This window comes from Podarcis bocagei (genome assembly GCF_964188305.1).
Source record: "Podarcis bocagei genome assembly, chromosome: W".
Taxonomy (NCBI): Eukaryota; Metazoa; Chordata; class Lepidosauria; order Squamata; family Lacertidae; genus Podarcis; species Podarcis bocagei.
The window spans coordinates 17,210,814-17,231,181 of record NC_138131.1 but is presented as its reverse complement, the minus strand read 5'-3'; the positions used below and the strand labels follow the sequence as shown (position 1 = coordinate 17,231,181).

General features: G+C 46.4%; 1 protein-coding gene across 1 annotated transcript; it reads right to left on the bottom strand.

Annotated features, from left to right (window-relative positions):
- Window positions 1-16,798: 16,798 nt before the first annotated feature.
- On the bottom strand, window positions 16,799-18,579 carry LOC308578049 (tigger transposable element-derived protein 1-like; the record flags this gene model as incomplete). Its single annotated transcript, XM_081178334.1, has 2 exons — window positions 17,680-18,579; window positions 16,799-17,618 (listed from the first exon to the last, which is right to left on the bottom strand). Exon 2 carries the CDS (start codon window positions 17,438-17,440, stop codon window positions 16,799-16,801), a length of 642 nt encoding a protein of 213 aa, XP_081034460.1. The 5' UTR covers window positions 17,441-17,618; window positions 17,680-18,579.
- Window positions 18,580-20,368: the final 1,789 nt, after the last annotated feature.

Here is a 20,368-nt window from a genome sequence, read left to right as displayed (position 1 = left end):
GATCTTGAGAGAAATTAAGCTACATCAAGTACAATATATGAAATTGATAAACCAGGACATTGAATGGAAAGTTAAGCAGATGAGACAAAAAACCTTCGAATCAGCTAACAAATGTGGAAAACTGTTAGCTTGGCAATTGAAGAAGAGACAAAAATTAAATACTGTAACTAATCTTGAAGTGGATGGAAAAAACATTCAGAAGCCACAGGAGATTAGAAGCTGCTTCCTGAGATATTTCAAAGAGCTTTACACACAAGGGCCGCAGATGGAATCGAAAATTGACCAATTTTTGAACACCAATGGATTACAAAAAATTTCTCAAGAAAATAAAGACTTTCTGAATCATAAAATATCTGAACAAGAGGTGGAAGGCGCAATTCAAAATATGCAACTGGGTAAATCTCCAGGACCTGATGGACTCACCTCCAAATACTATAGAACTTTGAAAGACTGGTTAATTCAACCTTTGAAGGAGGTTTGCAACGAAATTATGGAAGGGAAAAAGGCACCTGAGACGTGGAAAGAAGCTTATATCACACTTATACCGAAAATTGAGTCTGAGAAGACACAACTTAAGAACTACCGCCCCATATCCCTGCTTAATGTGGATTACAAATTTTTTGCTGATATTTTGGCCAGAAGATTGAAAAAAGTTTTGGCAGAGATAATACATAAAGACCAGGCTGGCTTTCTCCCTGGAAGGCACTTATTGGACAATACAAGGAACATTATTAATATTCTAGAAAAGTTAAAGCTGAACATCAATACTAAAGCAGTTTTGATCTTTGTAGATGCGGAGAAAGCCTTTGACAACATTTCTTGGCGTTTTATGAAGAAAAATCTTCAGGGGATGGGGGTTGGACAGAATTTTGGAAATGGTATAGGTACAATATACTCTGAACAAAAAGCTAAATTGATAGTTAACAACATGGTTACTGAAGAGTTTAAAATAGAGAAAGGGACACGACAAGGTTGCCCAATTTCCCCATTGCTTTTTATTTCAGTCCTGGAGGTTCTCTTAAATATGATTAGAAGGGACCAGCTGATCAAGGGTATTCAGGTCGGAGTTAAACAATACAAACTTAAAGCCTTTGCAGATGATCTTGTTATGACACTACAGGAGCCGATACCTAGTACTAAGAGGGCCTTAGAAGTAATCCAGGAATTTGGTCAAGTGGCAGGCTTTAAATTGAACAAATTGAAAACCAAGGTTTTGGAGAAAAACTTAACACAGATAGAAAGAGAATGGTTTCAGAATGAGACAGATTTAACAATAGTAAAGAAGGTAAAATACTTGGGGGTGAACATGACATCTAAGAATGTAAATCTTTTTAAAGATAATTATGAAAAATGCTGGTCAGAGGTGAAAAAAGATTTGGAAATTTGGACGAACTTGAAGCTTTCCTTGCTGGGTCGAATTGCTGTTATTAAGAGGAATGTATTGCCTAGAATGTTATTTTTATTCCAATCATTGCAAATTATTGATAAGATGGACTGTTTCAAGAAGTGGCAAAGAGATATATCTAGATTTGTCTTGCAGGGCAAAAAGCCCAGAATAAAATTTAAAATTCTTACTGATGCTAAAGACAGAGGGGGGTTTGCCCTGCCAGACTTAAAACTTTATTATGAGGCCGCAGCTTTCTGCTGGCTGAAAGAATGGCTACTTCTGGAAAATACAGATGTTTTGGAACATGGAGGAAGTGATAATGTATTTGGGTGGCATGCATATCTTTGGTACGGCAAGGTAAAAGCGCATAAGGCATTTAAAAACCACATCGTCAGGAAAGCACTGTTTAATGTCTGGATAAGGTATAAAGACTTTTTGAAGAATAAAACTCCAAGGTGGCTATCACCTATGGAGGCGAAAGCTTTGAAAAAACTCAACTTGGAAGACAAATGGCCAAAATATTGGGAAATTTTAGAACAGGAGGGTGACAAACTGAAATTGCAGAATTATGACAAGCTTAAGGAGAAGGTGCGGGACTGGCTACATTATTTTCAGATAAGAGAGGTTTATAATTTGGATAAAAAAATTGGTTTCCAGGTGGAAAAATCAAAGTTGGAAACAGAACTGCTAGAACCCAATGTAAAGATACTTTTGAGAATGTATAACCTGCTGTTGAAATGGAATACTGAGGAAGAAACAGTAAAATCGGAAATGATAAAACGGGCACAAGACATAGGTCATAACATCATGTTTGCTGACTGGGAGAAGTTGTGGACCACCAGGATTAAGTTTACGGCATGTAATGCCTTAAGAGAAAATATAATGAAAATGATGTATAGGTGGTACATGACCCCAGTCAAGCTTGCAAAAATATATCATTTGCCCGATAACAAATGTTGGAAATGTAAAGAGATTGAAGGTACATTCTTTCACCTTTGGTGGACGTGCCCAAGGATCAAGGCCTTCTGGGAAATGATATATAATGAACTGAAAAAGGTATTTAAATATACTTTCCTGAAGAAACCAGAGGCCTTCCTCCTGGGCATAGTGGACCAATCGGTGTTAAAGAAGGATATAACTTTTTTTATGTATGCTACAGCAGCAGCAAGAATTCTCATCGCAAAGCATTGGAAGACACAAGATCTACCCACCTTGGAAGATTGGCAGATGCAACTAATGGACTACATGGAGATGGCGGAAATGACTGGCAGAATCCGAGACCAGGGAGAGGAGACGGTGGAGGAAGATTGGAAGAAATTTAAAATTTATTTGCAGAAATACTGTAAAATTTATGAATGTTAAGGACATTGAAATGAATCGCAGGGGCTTTAGCAACAAAGTAAAATGTAAGATTGGACTAACAACAGATAAATTAATAGAATATGAATTTGCTGAATTAATTTTTAAAAAAGGGATACAAGAACGGGAGACGTGAGGAAGTCGGGAAAATAAGCTAATTGAAAATGAGAAATTAAGAAAGAGGGAATTTTTGTTTTTTGTTACTATATGTGTTTTTATCTTTTTTTCTTTTTCCTTGATGTGTTTAATGTTTGTATTTTTGTATTGTATTGTTTTTTGTGATTTTGTATTTCTTTTTGTCTATGTATGCTTGTCTATTGTGAAAACTTAATAAAATATTTATTAAAAAAAAGAAAGAGCTTTATTTGGAAATGTTGGAAATGGAGGGACACAAAATGGGAGGGTTTTGGCCACTTCTCTGCAAAGCATGTTTGGAAGAAGGCGACAACTTTCACTCTAGACGCTTGCTTAGAAAGCTCCTCCTCAGCATCAGACATGGGATTGTCTACTTCCTTAAGAGTGTTATAAGAACTGAAGGCCTCCAAGATATAAATTCAATGTTCATAAACGTACAAGGCAAACACATACATAAAGATATAAACCACGTGTCTGAAACAACATGGGAAGACCTTCCTGAAACCATTTGGACTCTCCCCAGTTGACCTCAAATGTTTCTCTGCAAGGAGGGAGGCAATGGGGAAAACCTCCCCACTGTCTCTGTGCTCATGAATGTGCCTTAAGGGCACATTTAAGATGTGAATAGGGTGAGCCTGGGACCTGGACTTGGGGAAGTATGGATTTGTCATCACAAAAGAATGGCCAGGCTGCCCCAGTAAAAGCAATCAGTGACCATTATCAGGTACCCTGGTAAACAGGTTTTCTGCTGGAGACCGCCTCTTCTGTGATGTATGTATGATGTATTGGGGAGTGGTCCTTGGTCTACAGGGTGGGCAATTTCAAAAGTCTATATAAGAGCTTGCACACCCATGTTCTGGGTTCCTCCTCCCTCCTGCATGTGGGGAGTGAGGACCCTGTTGCAACCGTTCAATAAAGATCAGGTTTACTAGCCGCTCTGCTTCTCAATATTCTCTGGTTGGCCTCTGTTATTTTCTCCGACCGATAGGGAACCCACTTAAGGACTCTAGACAGGCTCTTGGATACCCCATAAAGGAAATGAGCATAGCCCAGTGGGGCTACTATACACAGCAAGGCCTTCTCAGCGGCGGCACCACCTTTGCTATTGTTGTAAACAAAATCTGCTCCTTTCCCCTTATGGGGTATCCAAGAGGCCAATTGTCAGAAACATATATTGTCGCCTCTTCACAATTTTATATATTCATGTTTATAGGGAGATTGCACTAGAATGCTCCCATAGACATATTCTAAACCCCAAATAATGTAGAAAGGCAATTAACTGTTTGTTTGTTTGTTTGTTTGTTTGTTTGTTTGTTTGTTTGTTTGTCTACAAATGTGCTCAAAGTCTGGAAACAAATGGAGAATTTCCTTCCTTCTTTCTAAATGCATTTAGCCTGTTAGCAAGTTTCAGAGAAGAATGGGCTATCCAAAGCAGCACAGGAGAGCAGGTTGGCAGGCAGCCAATTGTTTGAAGACAAGAGTTTGGCGGTTTCCTTTTAAGTACTCCTCTGCTTGTCAAAATAAGCAGTTCATTAGGAGTTCATTTGGTCAAGCTGACCCAGAGTAAGCCAGGATATACAGGTGAAACTCGAAAAATTTGAATATCGTGGAAAAGTTCATTTATTTCAGTAATTCAACTTAAAAGGTGAAACTAATATATGAGATAGACTCATGACATACAAAGTGAGATATGTCAAGCCTTTATTTGTTATAATTGTGACGATTATGGGGTACAGCTGATAAAACCCCCAAATTAACAATCTCAGAAAATTAGAATATTGTGAAAAGGTGCAGTAGCTATTCAACCCATAACACCTGCAATGGGTTCAGTAGGAAGCACAATCATGGGGAAGGCTGCTGACCTGACAGTTGTGCAGAAAGCCATCATTGAGACCCTCCATAAGGAGGGAAAGCCTCAAACGGTAATTGCAGAAGAAGTTTGATGTTCCCAAAGTGCTGTATCGAAGCACGTTAATGGAAAGTTATGCAGAAGGGGAAAGTGTGGAAGAAAAAAGTGCACAAGCAGCAGGGATGACCACAGCCTGGAGAGGATTGTCAGGAAAAGACCATTCAAACGTGTTGGGGACTTTCACAAGGAGTGGACTGAGGCTGGAGTTTGTGTGTGGTAGCTCTCGATGCACTGACGGATCCTGGAGATGGGCTTCAAATGTCGTATTCCTCTTGTCAAGCCGCTCCTGAACAAGAAACGACGTCAGAAGCATCTTGCCTGGTCTAAAGGGGAAAAAAAAGAACTGGGCTGTTGCTCAGTGGTTCCAAGTCCTCTTTTCTGATGAGAGCAACTTTTGCATCTCATTTGGAAACCAAGGACCCAGAGTCTGGAGGAAGAATGGGGAGTCACACAATGCCAGATGCTTGACGTCCAGTGTGAAGTGTTGATTTGGGGATCCATGCCATCAGCTGGTGTTGGTCCACTGTGCTTCATTAAGTCCAGGGTCAACGCAGTCGTCTACCAGGAGATTTTGAAGAACTTCATGCTTTCTTCTGCAGACGAGCTTTATGGGGATGCTGACTTCATTTTCCAGCAGGAATTGGCACCTGCCCACACTGCCAAAAGTACCAAAACCTGGTTCAGTGCCCATGGACAAACAGGCCAAACCTTACGCCAAAGAATAAATGGACATAAATCTGACATCAAGAATCACAAAACAGAGAAACCAGTAGGAGAACACTTCAATCTCCCAGGACATTCTATACAAGATCTCAAAGTAGCTGTTTTACTACAAAGGAATTTCAGAAACAGACTGGAAAGAGAAGCTGCTGAATTACAACTCATTACCAAACTTAAAACAATGGAAAAACCTGGGCTGAACAAAGACATTGGATTCTTATCTCACTATACATGACTAAACCATTTCTCACCTCCTCACCCCTTGCCTTCTCCTGTAAGACCTATTACAGTCGTTAAGAGTCGTCAACAGGCTCTCCCAGCTATCTGCCTATCTCCCATTCCCACCACCCTTCTGAGTAACACCCCTCCCCACCTTCTCACTATATAGAAGGATCTGGCAACTTCTGTTTCAGTGTATCTGAAGAAGTGTGCATGCACACGAAAGCTCATACCAAGAACTAACTTAGTTGGTCTTTAAGGTGCTACTGGAAGAAAATTTTTTTTATTTTGACTATGGCAGACCAACACGGCTACCTATCTACTACTGGAACCATGGGATTACTGTGCTTGATTGGCCAGCAAACTCGCCTGACCTGAACCCCATAGAGAATCTATGGGGCATTGCCAAGAGAAAGATGAGAGACATGAGACCGAGCAATGCAGAAGAGCTAAAGGCTGCTATTGAAGCATCCTGGTCTTCCATAACACCTCAGCAGTGCCACAGGCTGATTGCATCCATGCCACGCTGCATTGAGGCAGTAATTGATGCAAAAGGGGCCCAAACCAAGCACTGAGTACATATGCATGCTTCTCCTTCTCAGAGGTCCAATGTTGCTCTATTTGCAGTCCTTGTTTTGCTGATTTGATTTAATATTCTAATTTTCTGAGATTGTTAATTTGGGGTTTTCATCAGCTGTGTGCCATAATATCACAATTATAACAAATAAAGGCTTGACATATCTCGCTTTGCATGTCATGAGTCTATCTCATATATTAGTTTCATCTTTTAAGTTGAATTACTGAAATAAATTAACTTTTCCATGATATTCTAATTTTCTGAGTTTCACCTGTACACCAGCTATGTTCTTCAGAAGAAACAGAAAGTTAAAATATGGGTGGAGAACAACACCTAGTGACTCTAATTTGATACCTCTTCTGAGATTTATGGAACATATTTCCAGCTAACCGTAGATAGCATTATATTTTAAAGTTAATAACAATTAAAAAGGTATATGTATAATGTAGGCTAGATAATGTTTTGAAGGTAATCAAGCTGAGTATAGAATAAACAATGCAGCTAAGTAAAAACCCTGAAAACTGCTTGTAAGGCTAATGTGAGCCAACAAACAGCTGCATTCCTGTAGAAACCTTGACGGGAGATAGGAATCAAACCGTTACCAGGCAGAGCTTGCTAATGAGGGGCAGCTAAAAATAGCTATAGCTCATGAACTGCTTCGAGAGCTTGTAAGTTTTTGCTGTAAGTTAGTTTTAAATAAAGCTGAAATATACCAAAGGAATAAAAGAATTCCCAAGGCCTAATGCTGAGCATGGAACACATTTAAACAAGGGAAACTCCAAATAGGGAGACTTGCAAGCTAGAAGCTAACCGAGGCAGATCAGCTAAGAATCTTGGCAAGCTCCCAACTGAAGTGTAGCTGAAATATAACAAAGCGATTGACGTCCTCACATGCTAGCTCAGGGTCAGGTCAGTGTGACCCAAGAAAGCTGGGAAGCTGTCAACTAGAGAAGTGTGTAATCTCTTGACAAAAGATCTAAAGGAATGATGGAAGCCATGTGAGAAACTAGCACTGTATACTTGCAAGCATGTGCATCTTGTGTCATATCAGAACGGTTGTTTTAATTGCTCCTACGTCATAGACGTCTTATTTTTGACCAATTGCGGCTTCCCACATCATATATGGCTTATCTTTTGACCAATAAGAGTTTTCCACGATTACTCTGTGAAGCAGGAGGGAGAGTGACTACAGGCTATAAAAGATCTGGACTGAAAGAGCTCATCTCTCCAGTCCCATGGACAGGAGACTAGCTGCAGCTACAAATAACATTCCCAGCTGGGATTTTTCCATGCCTTCTCTGTGAAGGAATGGGAAAAAGGGGCTATGAGGTTTTAAAATTTGTGCGTAATCTTTCTGATTCATGCTGCTGGTTGGCATCCCATGCTACAGCAAGCATTCAATTGCAAATGTGTTAATAAAATCTGATTTTACCAAGATTGTCCAAGATTATTTTCTTTTTAAGACTCTCAAGGCATTAAGACTTGGGGGCCATTATTTCATTTCTAACACCAAGCAGAGAATATTGAGAAGCAAAGCAGCTAGGAAGCCTGATCTTTATCAAACGGTTGCAACAGGAAAGAAAAGGAAACTGTTTCCCCAGCCACTCTGGGTGGCTGTGCTGGTCCGGGGGGGGGGGGGTTACCGTGAGGCATGGTCTGAGTCCGGTCCTGGGTTGAGGGTCTGGAGACTGTCCACCAAGGGCGAAGCAGGGTCCAAAGCAAGAAGCCGGGCGTGGTCGGGAACTCCGGAAAAACAGGTCTGGGCGGCGGCCGAAACAGGTTACCAGTGCTGTTGCTCCCACAACCTGGGACTGGGCTGACTGGCCTTTATCTCCTCTGGGGCCTAGGGCAGTCCCGGCCCACAGGTGACTCGCCTCTCCTGGCCTTAAGGCGACCACTCCTCCTGAGAGAACTTAGTTCCCTCCGCCTCTGTGCCCTGAGCCTCTGCAGCTCAGGAGAGACTGGAGGGTTACTGGACCCAAAGGCTGCCTCACCTTCCCCTGACAGGGCTGGGAGAGGAGCACCTGCAGGCAATGGGTCCTCAATCACCCCCGGAGCCAGAGTGGATTCATCTGGTTCAGCCTCTGAATCAGATTCCCAGGCCATCACACTATCCCCCCCAGCCCCCCCTCAACCGAGGGTCCGGACCCGGCTTGTTGGGGTACGCCGCATGGAAATCACGGAGGCAGGCAGGCGCGTGGATGTTGGCTGCTGGTTCCCAGGAACAGTCCTCAGGTCCATACCCCTTCCAGTCTATGAGATACTGAAGCTTTCCCCTGCGGTATCGTGAGTCCAGAATGCGTTCCACCTCGTACTCGGGCTCCCCCTGAACCAAAACTGGCTGCGGTCAGAGACGGTTCAGGTGGAACTCATCGGGAGGGGCCACCGGACTCAGAAGGGACCTGTGGAATACCGGATAAACCTTCAGGGTTGGGGGTAACCGGAGACGGAATGCCACAGGCGAGACCTGCTCCAAGATAGGAAACTGGCCGGTGAAGCGGGCGTCCAGCTTCTGCGAAGGCTGAGAGGGGTGGAGGTGGCAAGTGGAGAGCCATACCAGGTCACCGATGTGGAGTTCCGGCCCCACCTGGCGGTGGCGGTCGGCCTGGACCTTGTATGCCTCCTTGGCCTGGCTCAGTTGCTCCATCAATAGTTGTTGCTGAGACTGGAGCTCCTGAAGTCACTCTGTCACCGCAGGGACCGCAGATACCGGCAGCACATCTGGGAATAACCGCGGGTGGTAACTGTAATTGGCCTGGAACGGGGTCTGCTGGGTGGAGGCGTTCACCATGTTGTTGTAAGCGAACTCTGCCAACACTAGGTGGTCAACCCAGTCGTCCTGCTGGAAGCTGCAGTAACACCGGAGATACTGCTCCAGCACCGCGTTTGCCCATTCTGTCTGACCATCGGTCTGCGGGTGGTAGGCTGACGATAGACAGACCTCTGTCCCGAGGGCCTGATGCAACGCTCCCCAGAAGTGGGATGTGAACTGGACGCCCCGGTCGGAAACCACACGCTCGGGAAGGCCATGCAGGTGGAAGATGTGCTGAATGTATAGCTGAGCAGTTTCTTTAGCCGTGGGTACAGATGGGCAGGGGGCACAGTGCACCATCTTAGTGAAATGGTAGGTACAGCCACAAGACGGGGGTAAGTCCACCATAAAGTCCAGCGAGACCGTGTGCCAAGGATGTGGTGGGACTGGTAACGGCTGAAGTAGGCCGGGGGGTCGGCCGGTAGGACCCTTGGCCCGCCGGCAGACATCACAACCAGCGACGTAGCAAGCCACGTCAGGCTTCAGGCGGGGCCACCAAAACTCCCGTCTTACCAGATGGGTGGTCCGATACCGCCCAAAGTGTCCCATCATGGGTCATCCGGAGAACCTCAGCCCGCAGTGGCCCTGGCGAGATGTACAGTGCGACTGTGGTGCAGCAGTAGGCCCTGGTGTAAGACCTGGTGTACTGAGGGCATGACCCTTTGGCCAGTTCCCGGAGTCGTTCTTGGGCCCAAGCATCAACCCTCTGCTGTTCCCGCACCCGAGCCCGCAGTGGCTCAGCCTCCTGAGTGGCCAGGAATGTGGCTGGTGGTAAAATCGTTGTTGGTACTGCTAGCTGTACCGTGTCTGCGATGTCTTCGGGTTTCTGGGACAGGGCATCCACCTTCTGGTTTGGGGAGCTAGGGATGTAGCGGATCCGGAACTGAAACCAGGAGAAGAACAATGCCCACCGGATCTGCCTTTGATTCAACTTGCGGGTGGTCTGGAGGTACTCCAGGTTCCGGTGGTCGGTTCTCACCTCCACCGGGTGTCATGCCCCCTCAAGATGATGGCGCCAGACCTCAAGGGCCACCTTGATGGCCAGCAGTTCCCGCTCCCACACGGTATAGTTACGCTCCGCTGGAAGGAGCTGGCGGGAATAGAAGGTGCAGGGTAACAGTGGCGCATCAGGTCCGTGCTGCTGGGACAAGACGGCACCGAGTGCTGTGCTGGAGACGTCGGTCTCTACCACAAAGGGTCGAGAGGGATCAGGATGTTGCCAGATCAGAGCCCTCTGGAAACCCAACAGGCAGATAACCCAACAGGCAGATAGTGATCTACTGGTAGATCACTGGGCGTCTGTGGTAGATCACTGGCTCCCCCCAAAGAAGCTCAACAACTTAGACCTGAATCCCCCGAAATGGGGCTCTCCTCTTCCCGAAAAAAAGCTCAACAACTTTGATCACTGCCAGTTTTTAACTCTGTGAGTAGATTGCAGTCTCTTGGGAGTTGGCCACCCCTGCGAATAATTCATCAAATATTAAAAGCTTCCCTAAACAGGGCTGCCTTCAGATGTCTTCTAAAAGCCAGATAGTTGTTTATTTCCTTGACATCTGACAGGAGGGTGTTCCACAGGTCAGGTGACACCACCAAGAAGCTCCTCTGCCTGGTTCCCTTGGGAAAGGGACCCCGGCGTCCGGGGTGGAGACGCTCCTTCAGGTCTACTGGGCCGAGGCCGTTTAGGGCTTTCAAGGTCAGCACCGACACTTTGAATTGTGCTTGAAAAAGTACTGGGAACCAATGCAGGTCTTTCAAGTGTTATGTGGTCTCGGTGGCCCCTCCCAGTCCCCAGTCTGGCTGCCACATTCTGGATTAGTTGTAGTTTCCAGGTCATCTTCAAAGGTAGCCCCACGTAGAGCGCATGGCAGTAGTCCAAGCGGGAGATAACCAGAGCAAGCACGCTCTGGGCAGGGAGCGTCTCATCCTGCATCCCAAATGGAGCTGCCCTGGACACAGAATGGACCTGCGCCTCCATGGGTCCAAAATGACCATGAGGCTGCGCATCTGGTCCTTCAGGGGCACAGTTGCCCCGTTTAGGATCAGGGGGTGCTCCTCACCTGCGCACTCAAAACAGGATTTCCGTCTTGTCAGGATTCAACCTCAACCCATTAGCCGCCATCCATCCCCCAACCACCTCCAGGAACCGGACCTTCACCACCTTCACTGGTTCCGATTTGAAAAAGAGGGTATCACCCTCATACTGATGAATGCCCTGCCCCAAACCCCCTGGTGATCTCTCCCAGCGGCTGCAAGAACAAGCCGAGACAGCGAGCAAAGCTGGAAGGTTTTGGACTTGCAGGTTTGTTATCTTTTGCTTTTTGCATTCGCAGGGCTGAAAACCTTCACACATCACCTTAAAAGTGAAGGAACTCGCACATTTCAGACCAAGTTGGGAGACTGCAACCAAATATGGCAACTTCTGACAGCAGCAGCTTCCTGTTTTGCAAAGGGGTTTGGCGCCACCAAGGATGGGGAAGAAGAAATCGGGTTGGAATTTATGGGGGAAACTTTGGCAGAAATACCAAAATTGGGGGGGGGGGATTAATCCTGTTTACAGAGGCCTCTGTCTAAATATTTGACAAAGAATTTTAAAATCTGCTCTCTATACTCCGTGACTTTTCGGCTTCTTTTAGTGTGAGCTGTGGGTTCTTTCTAAGCCTTAGGATAAGAGCAGCACCCCCCCCCCATTTCCTAAAACAGGCACGTCCAACAGGTAGATCACGATCTACTGGTAGATCTCTGGCCCCTCAGTGATCTACTCCCCCCAAAAAAACTCAAGAACTTTGCCTTTCCAAAGAAAAGCTCAACAACTTTGGTTCCTAAAGAAAAGCTCACCAACTTTGGCTTTCCTAAAAAAGCTCAGCCACTTTTGGTTCCTAACCAAAAAGTGGGCCATCAGATTAAGTTCCACTGTCGGACTGTGGATTGAAGACCCTCCACTGTGTTTTATATAATCAACTTTTGATTATGCTCTGTGTATCTCACAATGCTTATTCCGTTCCATTCATTCAAATATTCCATTCCATACATTCATTTCCTCCCTAAAACAAAGCTCAACCACCTTGGCTTCCACAAAAAAGCTCCACAACTTTGATCCATCCAACGACAATGGGTAGATCACTGCCAGTTTTTTTACACTGTGGGTAGATCACAGTCTACTGGGAGTTGGACGTCCCTGTCCTAAAATAATGGGACCTTTTTTAAAAAAAGATATTTATTAAGATTTTCAAAATACAGTGGTGCTTCGCAAGACGAAATTAATTCGTTCCGCGAGTTTTTTCGTCTAGCGAATTTTTCGTCTTGCGAAGCACGGTTTCCCATAGGAATGCATTGAAAATCAATTAATGCGTTCCTATGGTCAAAAAAAGTCCAATCAAAGCCAAATTTGGTACAAAAAGAGTTTATTAACTGCTCTTTAAAGTCACACATACTTTAAAGAGCATATCAAAAATTGAAGGAACAATAAATTAAGTTTCTAAACATGACAGGAAAAACATTTAAAAATCAAAAAAGGGTACATTACATTTTCTAAGACTCTGGGGGACCACTCGAAGAAGGTTCCTCTTCCACTCTTTGCTTCTTGCTGAGGAACCTGTCCATGGTCTGCTGCTTCATCCGCCTTTTCAGCAGCTCCCTGAGAGGCAACATGACCGTCATGTGCCACGTGCTTGTCAGGGTGGTGCCGCTCTGCAAAAGCCTGCACCTCCTTCCACTTCTGGCAAATGTCCCTCAGTTCTTTGGAGGACGGCCATTCCTCAGTTGCTTCCTCCTCTTCCAGCGAGGCCTGCTCCTGCGCAACCTCTGCCTGCAGTTCGACCAGCTCCTGGGTGGTCAGCTCGTGGTCGTGCTCCTCCACCAGCTCGCTGACGTCCTCCTCTGTGACCTCCAGGCCCATGGTCCTCCCCAAGGCAACAATGTCCTGCACCACTGTTGACTCTGGTGCATCAGAGTCACTTGGTGCCACACAGTCCGGCCACAGGCTGCGCCAAGCGCAATTCAAATTTCTCTGGCTGATCCCGTTCCAGGCCGTGGTGATCATCTTCAAGCAGGTGACGATGTCAAAGTGGTCCTTCCAGAATTCCCGCAGGGTGATGGTGGTGCAATCAGTCACCTCGAAGCATCGCCTGAAAAGCTCCTTGGTGTAGAGTTTTTTGAAATTGGCGATGACCTGCTGATCCATCGGCTGGAGCAGTGGCGTGGTGTTAGGCGGCAGGAACATGATGCTGATGAAGCTGAACTCCTCCAACAAGTCCACCTCAAAGCCTTTAGGATGAGCAGGACCATTGTCCATCAGAAGCAAAGCCTTCAGCGGCAGGTCGTTGTCCAGCAGGTACTGTTTGACAGCAGGGCCAAAAGCAAGATTGACCCAGTCCACAAACAGCACACGTGTGACCCAAGCCTTGCTGTTGGATCGCCACATGACACTCAGCTGCTCCTTGTCGACCTTGTGTTTCTTGAAGGCCCGTGGGTTCTCCGAGTGGTACACCAGCAGGGGCTTGATCTTCAGGTCGCCGCTTGCGTTGGCACAGAAGAGCAGGGTCAGACGGTCCTTCATGGGCTTGTGGCCAGGCAACTTGGACTCCTCCTGTGTGATTATGGGAGTTGGAACTTAAGAGGTTAAGTTGTTCCCATGATGCCTCAGCATTCTGACGTCAGTTTTGGAAGCTGGGAGGAGCTTGGGAGTGGTTTGACTCTGAGGGTCTCAGTCTGCTTTCGGGAACGCTACCGAAAGGGAGCAATGGGTGAGCTTTCACCAGGTTTGAAGTTACGCTGTTAAACTTCATGATTAAAGGCTAAGAAGATAAGAAACGCCTGTGTGTTTGGATTTATTAACACAAGCTGCAATTGCTTCACCGCTGTGTTTATCTCTGCTACCGGCAAGAGGGAGAGGCAGGAAGGTCTTTTGTAACAGACGGACAGGCAGCAGAGCTGCGCAGGGAAACGTGCCAGGCTCCATGTTTGTTTTCCTTGGCACTCAAGGCACTATTGGCCTCTCCGTTTGCCAATAGGTTATGGGTGGTTGCCAAAGCTTTGAAGCATTGCAGGAACGTCCCACATGTGGGGGATGCCAGCAGGAAAGTTGCTGGGCCAGCCGGAGCTGTCTTTGAGGCTGGAAGGAGCTCGCTGGGGAGAAGCCGATCTGCCGGAGGCCGGAGGCCGGAGGAAGCTGATGCTGTCGTGAGTACGCTTACCCCGGGGGAGGAGGAGATGGCTCAGTCCCAGGAACATGGCTTTGAGCTTAAGCTGCCATGTGAAAAGTTAACAATCCAAACGTGGCCGGAGTTTTGAGGCAAGCGGCTAGCTGAAAGACGCAAAGGTTTGCCTGTGCTGTGTTGCTGCGGAGTTCGAGAGCAGCAGGAAATCGTCTCTCCGGACGGGGTGCTGGATAAGCTGTGAGTAAGCTTGGGGACCCTTGGGAGAACGGAAGACAATGGCAGGCAGCCAGGTCTTGGAGGACATTCCGTCTGGAAAGCTCACTCTAAGAAGTTGGGCAAGGACGTGAAGTCAGCAAGGGCTGTCTGGGGATGTACTGCTGTGTTTGCTGTGAAGCTTCAGCAGGAGGCCAGAGCCCTGGGGAAGGAATACAAAAGCCTAGAGATGGCTGTAGCCCCTGTTCCTGATGTGTTAGCCTCAAGGAGCGCTAGTGAGCAAGTCGGGGGGGCGGAAAATTCCAAAGGCAAGTTTAAGAAGCCTGCTGGAATGAGATGGCGGTTCAGAGGGGGCAAAGCTGGCAAGGAGTGCTTTTCCGGAAGAAGAAGGAGAAGGAGACCAGCTGGGAGGAGCCCCGGGCAGTGTTTTTCCACTGGAGTTCAACATCTGCGTGGCAGTTGCCCCCACCGGAGCAGAGAGGCAAGACAGGATGTTGCCAAGTTTGCCAAGGTCAGCCAGCTGGGTTTCCATGGTAACCAGTCTGGAAGAGGAGGCCAGCGTGGGAACGCAAGGGAAGGACGTGGTTCAGACACTGGGGAGGGTTGTTTTCTTATCACTGCTTCTATGGCAACTGTGAAGAACAACTCCAGCCAGGACACGGTGACGTGCTGGGTTTTGGATACTACTGTCAGTCGTCACCTGATAAGCGAACCTGCTGGCGAAACGCGGAACTGCAGGGTTGTTTCAACTGGAATGACTGTTATGTTCGCAGACGGAACACGAAAATCAGTCTGTGATGTGGCTAACGTGTTTTTCTCTCCGTTACAGGAGGAGCTAAAGGTCTACGTTGTGCCGGGACTGAATTGTTGTCTGTTATCTGTATCAGCTCTAATGAAGCAGGGATACAATGTTTGTTTTGAAAATGACACCTGTTCCATTTTCAGAGGAGGGAGACAACTGGTCAACGTGCAGAGGGAGAACAATCTCTTTGTTCTGGAGTCACCTCTGGAGGGTGGTGGGAATGCTGGAAAAGCACAGGTGCAGTGTGCTAAGGTTCTCAGTCATGTGCAAAAGTTGCACAGGTGCACAAAAGGGTGTAAAATCACACAATGTGGGAGGAGGTCCCAAGGGTGCAGGGCATGCAAAGGTGCAAAGGTACTTGGTTTTCCCGGGTTTGGGAGGGTAGCCAAAGAGCCCTTTGAGCTTGTTCACACAGATCTGTCAGGACCCATGAGGTGTGAGAGTCTGGGTGGGGCCAGGTATGTGCTGTCGCTGACAGATCACCACAGCCAGGTTGGCTGGTGTTTCTCTCTCAAATCACAGGGGGAGGTGGCGCAACTGATCCAGGATTGGGTTGCAGAGGTGGAACGAAGTTTCTCCACCAGGGTGCAAGGGTTCAAGAGCGACCGAGGGTCACAGTTTACTGGGTCTGCTCTGGAGGAGTTTTTCAAGGAAAAGGGAATACGTCACCAGGTGACGGGTGCAAAGTCTTCTCAAGGGGAGGAGAGGGAGGCAGAGGCTGATCCCGGTGATGGGGACCAGGTCCAGGATCAGGGTTCAGAACCCGGTGATGGGGACCAGTTCCAGGGTCAGGGGTCAGGGCAGGTTTGGGCATCTCCAAGGGTTGTGAAAGGAATGTCCAGGTGTGAGGCTTCATCTCCGGTAAGCGTAATGGAGAAAGCTCACGGACGGGTTGTCAAGTCAGAGGGGGAAAAGTCTGACGGAGAAGACACAACTGCTGGCCCAAGTGGGTCAGAGGGGTTTCAGGTCACGGGTGCGTGGGAAAGTGTCGCACAGTGTGATTCTGGGAATGTTGAAGGGGTTCAACAGGTGCCTGGGAAAGATGCCGGGAAGGGGCACAAGGCAAAGGGAAAGGTGTTGAGCTCAAAAAAGGTCTTGTCAGAATGTGTGGCAGAGGGGGTATGGGAGTTGGAACTTAAGAGGTTAAGTTGTTCCCATGATGCCTCAGCATTCTGACGTCAGTTTTGGAAGCTGGGAGGAGCTTGGGAGTGGTTTGACTCTGAGGGTCTCAGTCTGCTTTCGGGAACGCTACCGAAAGGGAGCAATGGGTGAGCTTTCACCAGGTTTGAAGTTACGCTGTTAAACTTCATGATTAAAGGCTAAGAAGATAAGAAACGCCTGTGTGTTTGGATTTATTAACACAAGCTGCAATTGCTTCACCGCTGTGTTTATCTCTGCTACCGGCAAGAGGGAGAGGCAGGAAGGTCTTTTGTAACAGACGGACAGGCAGCAGAGCTGCGCAGGGAAACGTGCCAGGCTCCATGTTTGTTTTCCTTGGCACTCAAGGCACTATTGGCCTCTCCGTTTGCCAATAGTGATGAAAGTCCTTTTGGGCATCCTCTTCCAAAACAGCCCGGTCTCGTCGCAGTTGAAGACCTGCTGTGGAACGTAGCCCTCCGTCTTCACAATCTCCAGGAACTCTGCTGCAAAGTCCTCAGCCGCAGGAACATCAGAACTGGCAGCCTCTCCATGCCTGACCACGCTGTGGATTCCAGATCTTGCCTTGAACCGGTCAAACCAGCCTCTGCTTGCCTTGAAGACTTCTGGCTCGCCTGAGGTTCCTGGCTGTTCCCGGATGAGGTCTGTGTGCAAGGCCTTGGCCTTCTCACAAATCACGGCCTCAGTCACTGTGTCCCCTGCATGCTGCTTCTCTTCTATCCAGATGAGGAGCAACTTCTCGACCTCCTCCAGAACAGCTGGGCGGTTCTTCACGATCCTGGTGACTCCCTTGGCTGCATCAGTCGCAAGGATCTTCTCCCTCATCTTCAGGATGGTCCCGATGGTCGATGGATTCCTCCCGTACTCCCTGGCGAGGTCTGTCACACGCATTCCACCATCGTGCTTCCGGATGATCTCCTTCTTCATTTCCAGCGTAACCTTCGCCTTCTTCCCCTCGCCGGCCTCTGCAGCAGCAGTCTTCTTGGGTCCCATGGCAGCACAGCTCCTACCTTCATAAACTCAGAAAAAGAAAAAAAGAAAAATCAGCAATTCAAACCCAGAACCAAGTCCTTGAATTCCAAACACCCAACCCAAAATCCAGAAAGCCCAAAAAAAAGTTTTAAAAGTTTAACTTACGAAATGGCTGCAAATCACCAAAGTCTTCAAAATCCTCAAATGGCTGCAAAATAAGTTTTGGGAAAGCTTTAAAAATCACCAAAGTTTTTAAAAACCTCAACTGTTCCCCCAGCCCCTCCCCAACTGTTGCAAACCCCTCCCCAGCTGTTGGAAACCCCTCCTCAACTGTTCCCCCATCCACCCAGCACACAGAAATTCAAACCCAGAAAATTTTTCAAAAAAAACCCACATGGCCCAATGGTCACAGAAAACCATAAAAATTCGAAAAAAACCACACAAGCTCCCAGATTCTTGCAAACCCCTCCTGAACTGTTCCCCCAGCCACCCAGCACACAGAAATTCAAAACCCAGAACTTTTTTTTCAAAAAACAACAACATGGCCCAATGGCCACAGAAAATCATAAAAATGCAGAAAAAAACCACACAAGCTCCCAGATTCTTGCAAACCCCTCCTGAACTGTTCCCCCAGCCACCCAGCACACAGAAATTCAAACCCAGATTTTTTTTTAAAAAAAAAAACACAACATAGCCCAATGGTCACAGAAAACCATAAAAATGCAGAAAAAAACCACACAAGCTCCCAGATTCTTGCAAACCTCTCCCCAACACCAAGTCCTTGAATTCTAAACACCCCAACCCAAAATCCAACCCCCCAAAAAAAAAGTTTTAAAAGTTTAACTTACCAAACAGCTGCAAAAGAAGTTTTGGAAAAGCTACAAAAATTCAGCAAACTCTTTAAAAAGCTCAAAAAGGCCACCACACAGCGTGCAATGTGTTGCTCCTCAAAGTCAAGTCGCAACTGCACCTCTTCCAGCAATGCACCCTGGGTATTAATGGTTTTACGAAAAAGGAAACAAACTTGCAAGACGTTTTCGTCTTGCGAAGCAAGCCCATAGGGAAATTCGTCTTGCGAAGCAACTCGAAAACGAAAAAACCTTTCGTCTTGCGAGTTTTTCGTCTCGCGAGGTGTTCGTTTTGCGGGGCACCACTGTATTACAAAATGAAAAAAGAAAAAAGAAAAATACAAAATAAAAATAGTTAAAAACAACTCAATCTTTCCATTACTTATTTTTCATTAGCTTGTTTCCCGGACCTCCTGATGCCTCCCTTTTTTGTATTACAGTTCAGTTTGTTAATTCAGCAAATTCTTCCCCTCTTTGTTTATCCTAGTCTTTAATCTTAAAATATTGTGACATTAAATTTTTACCTATTAGTAATCAATTTTTCATATTCCCTTATAGTATTGCAGCTAAAAACCACTTAATTTCTATCCAACATCATTCTAACACTCATTAAGTTTACAATATTTCTGTAAATAGTCTTTAAACTTTTTCCAATCTTCTTCCACCGACTCTTCTCCCTGGTCTCGGATTCTGCCAGTCATTTCCGCCAATTTCATATAGTCCATCACCTTCATCTGCCATTCTTCCAGGGTGGGTAAATCTTGTGTCTTCCAGTACTTTGCAATAAGTATTCTTGCTGCTGTTGTGGCGTACATAAAGAAAGTTCTAGCCTTCTTTGACACCAATTGGCCGACTATGCCCAGGAGAAAGGCCTCTGGTTTCTTCAGGAAGGTATATTTAAATACCTTTTTCATTTCATTATATATCATCTCCCAGAAAGCCTTAATCCTTGGGCACGTCCACAAAAGGTGAAAGAATGTACCTTCAGTTTCTTTACATTTCCAACATTTATTATTGGGCAAGTGATAGATTTTTGCAAGCTTGACTGGTGTCATGTACCACCTGTATATCATTTTCATAATATTCTCTCTTAAAGCGTTACATGCCGTAAACTTCATACCTGTGGTCCATAACTGTTCCCAGTCAGCCATCATAATGTTATGTCCAACATCTTGTGCCCATTTAATCATAGCAGATTTCACAGTTTCATCCTGAGTATTCCATTTCAACAGCAAGTTATACATCCTGTAATGTGTATGGGTTGCTCGTGCGTATGTTGCCACCTCTCCAGGCTTTGTTGCCTTGCTAAACCTTTCAGTCTGGGCAGCCCTTCACGCCTCAGTCGCTAGCAGAATCAGTCAGTGGGTGTTTCTTAAATCTTTTCCAACATAAAAGTTGCTTGACACCCAGTCTCCTCCTACTCTCTCTGCGCGGAAGTCTTCTGTGCAGGGTGGGCGTGGGTAGCGGAGGACCCGTGCTCTCCCCGCTGGTGTCCGGTGAAGAGTCCTGGAGCCCTTTCGCCGATTCCCCCATCAGCCCCTCTCTATCCCTGGTGTTGCGCTGATTTGCTTCCCCATCTGCGGAGCTGCATCTCTCCCTGCTGGGCCCTTCTCCAGCATCATTTGAGAGCCTTCCTCCGCCTCTAGCTTCGATGTCAGTTCCCTGACACATCCTTGACAAAATCTTAGTTTTGGAATCCAACAGTTCTGTTTCCAATTTTGATTTTTCCACCTGGAATCCAATTTTTTTTGTCCAAATTGTATGCCTCCATTATTTGATAGTAATGAAGCCAGTCTCACACTTTGTTTTTAATTTTTCAAAACTCTGCAATTTCAATTTGTCTCCCTCTTGTTCCAAAATTTCCCAATATTTTGGCCATTTGGCCTCCATATTGAGCTTTTTCTGAGCCTTCGCTTCCATCAGTGACAACCACCTTGGGGTTTTATTTTCAAGTAGGTCCTTATATCTTATCCAGACATTAAACAATGCTTTCCTGACAATGTGGTTTTTAAATGCTTTATGTGCTTTGACCTTGTCATACCATAAATATGCATGCCAGGGACCAAGTTTGTTTCCAAAGGCTTGATATTTGCTGTTCTGC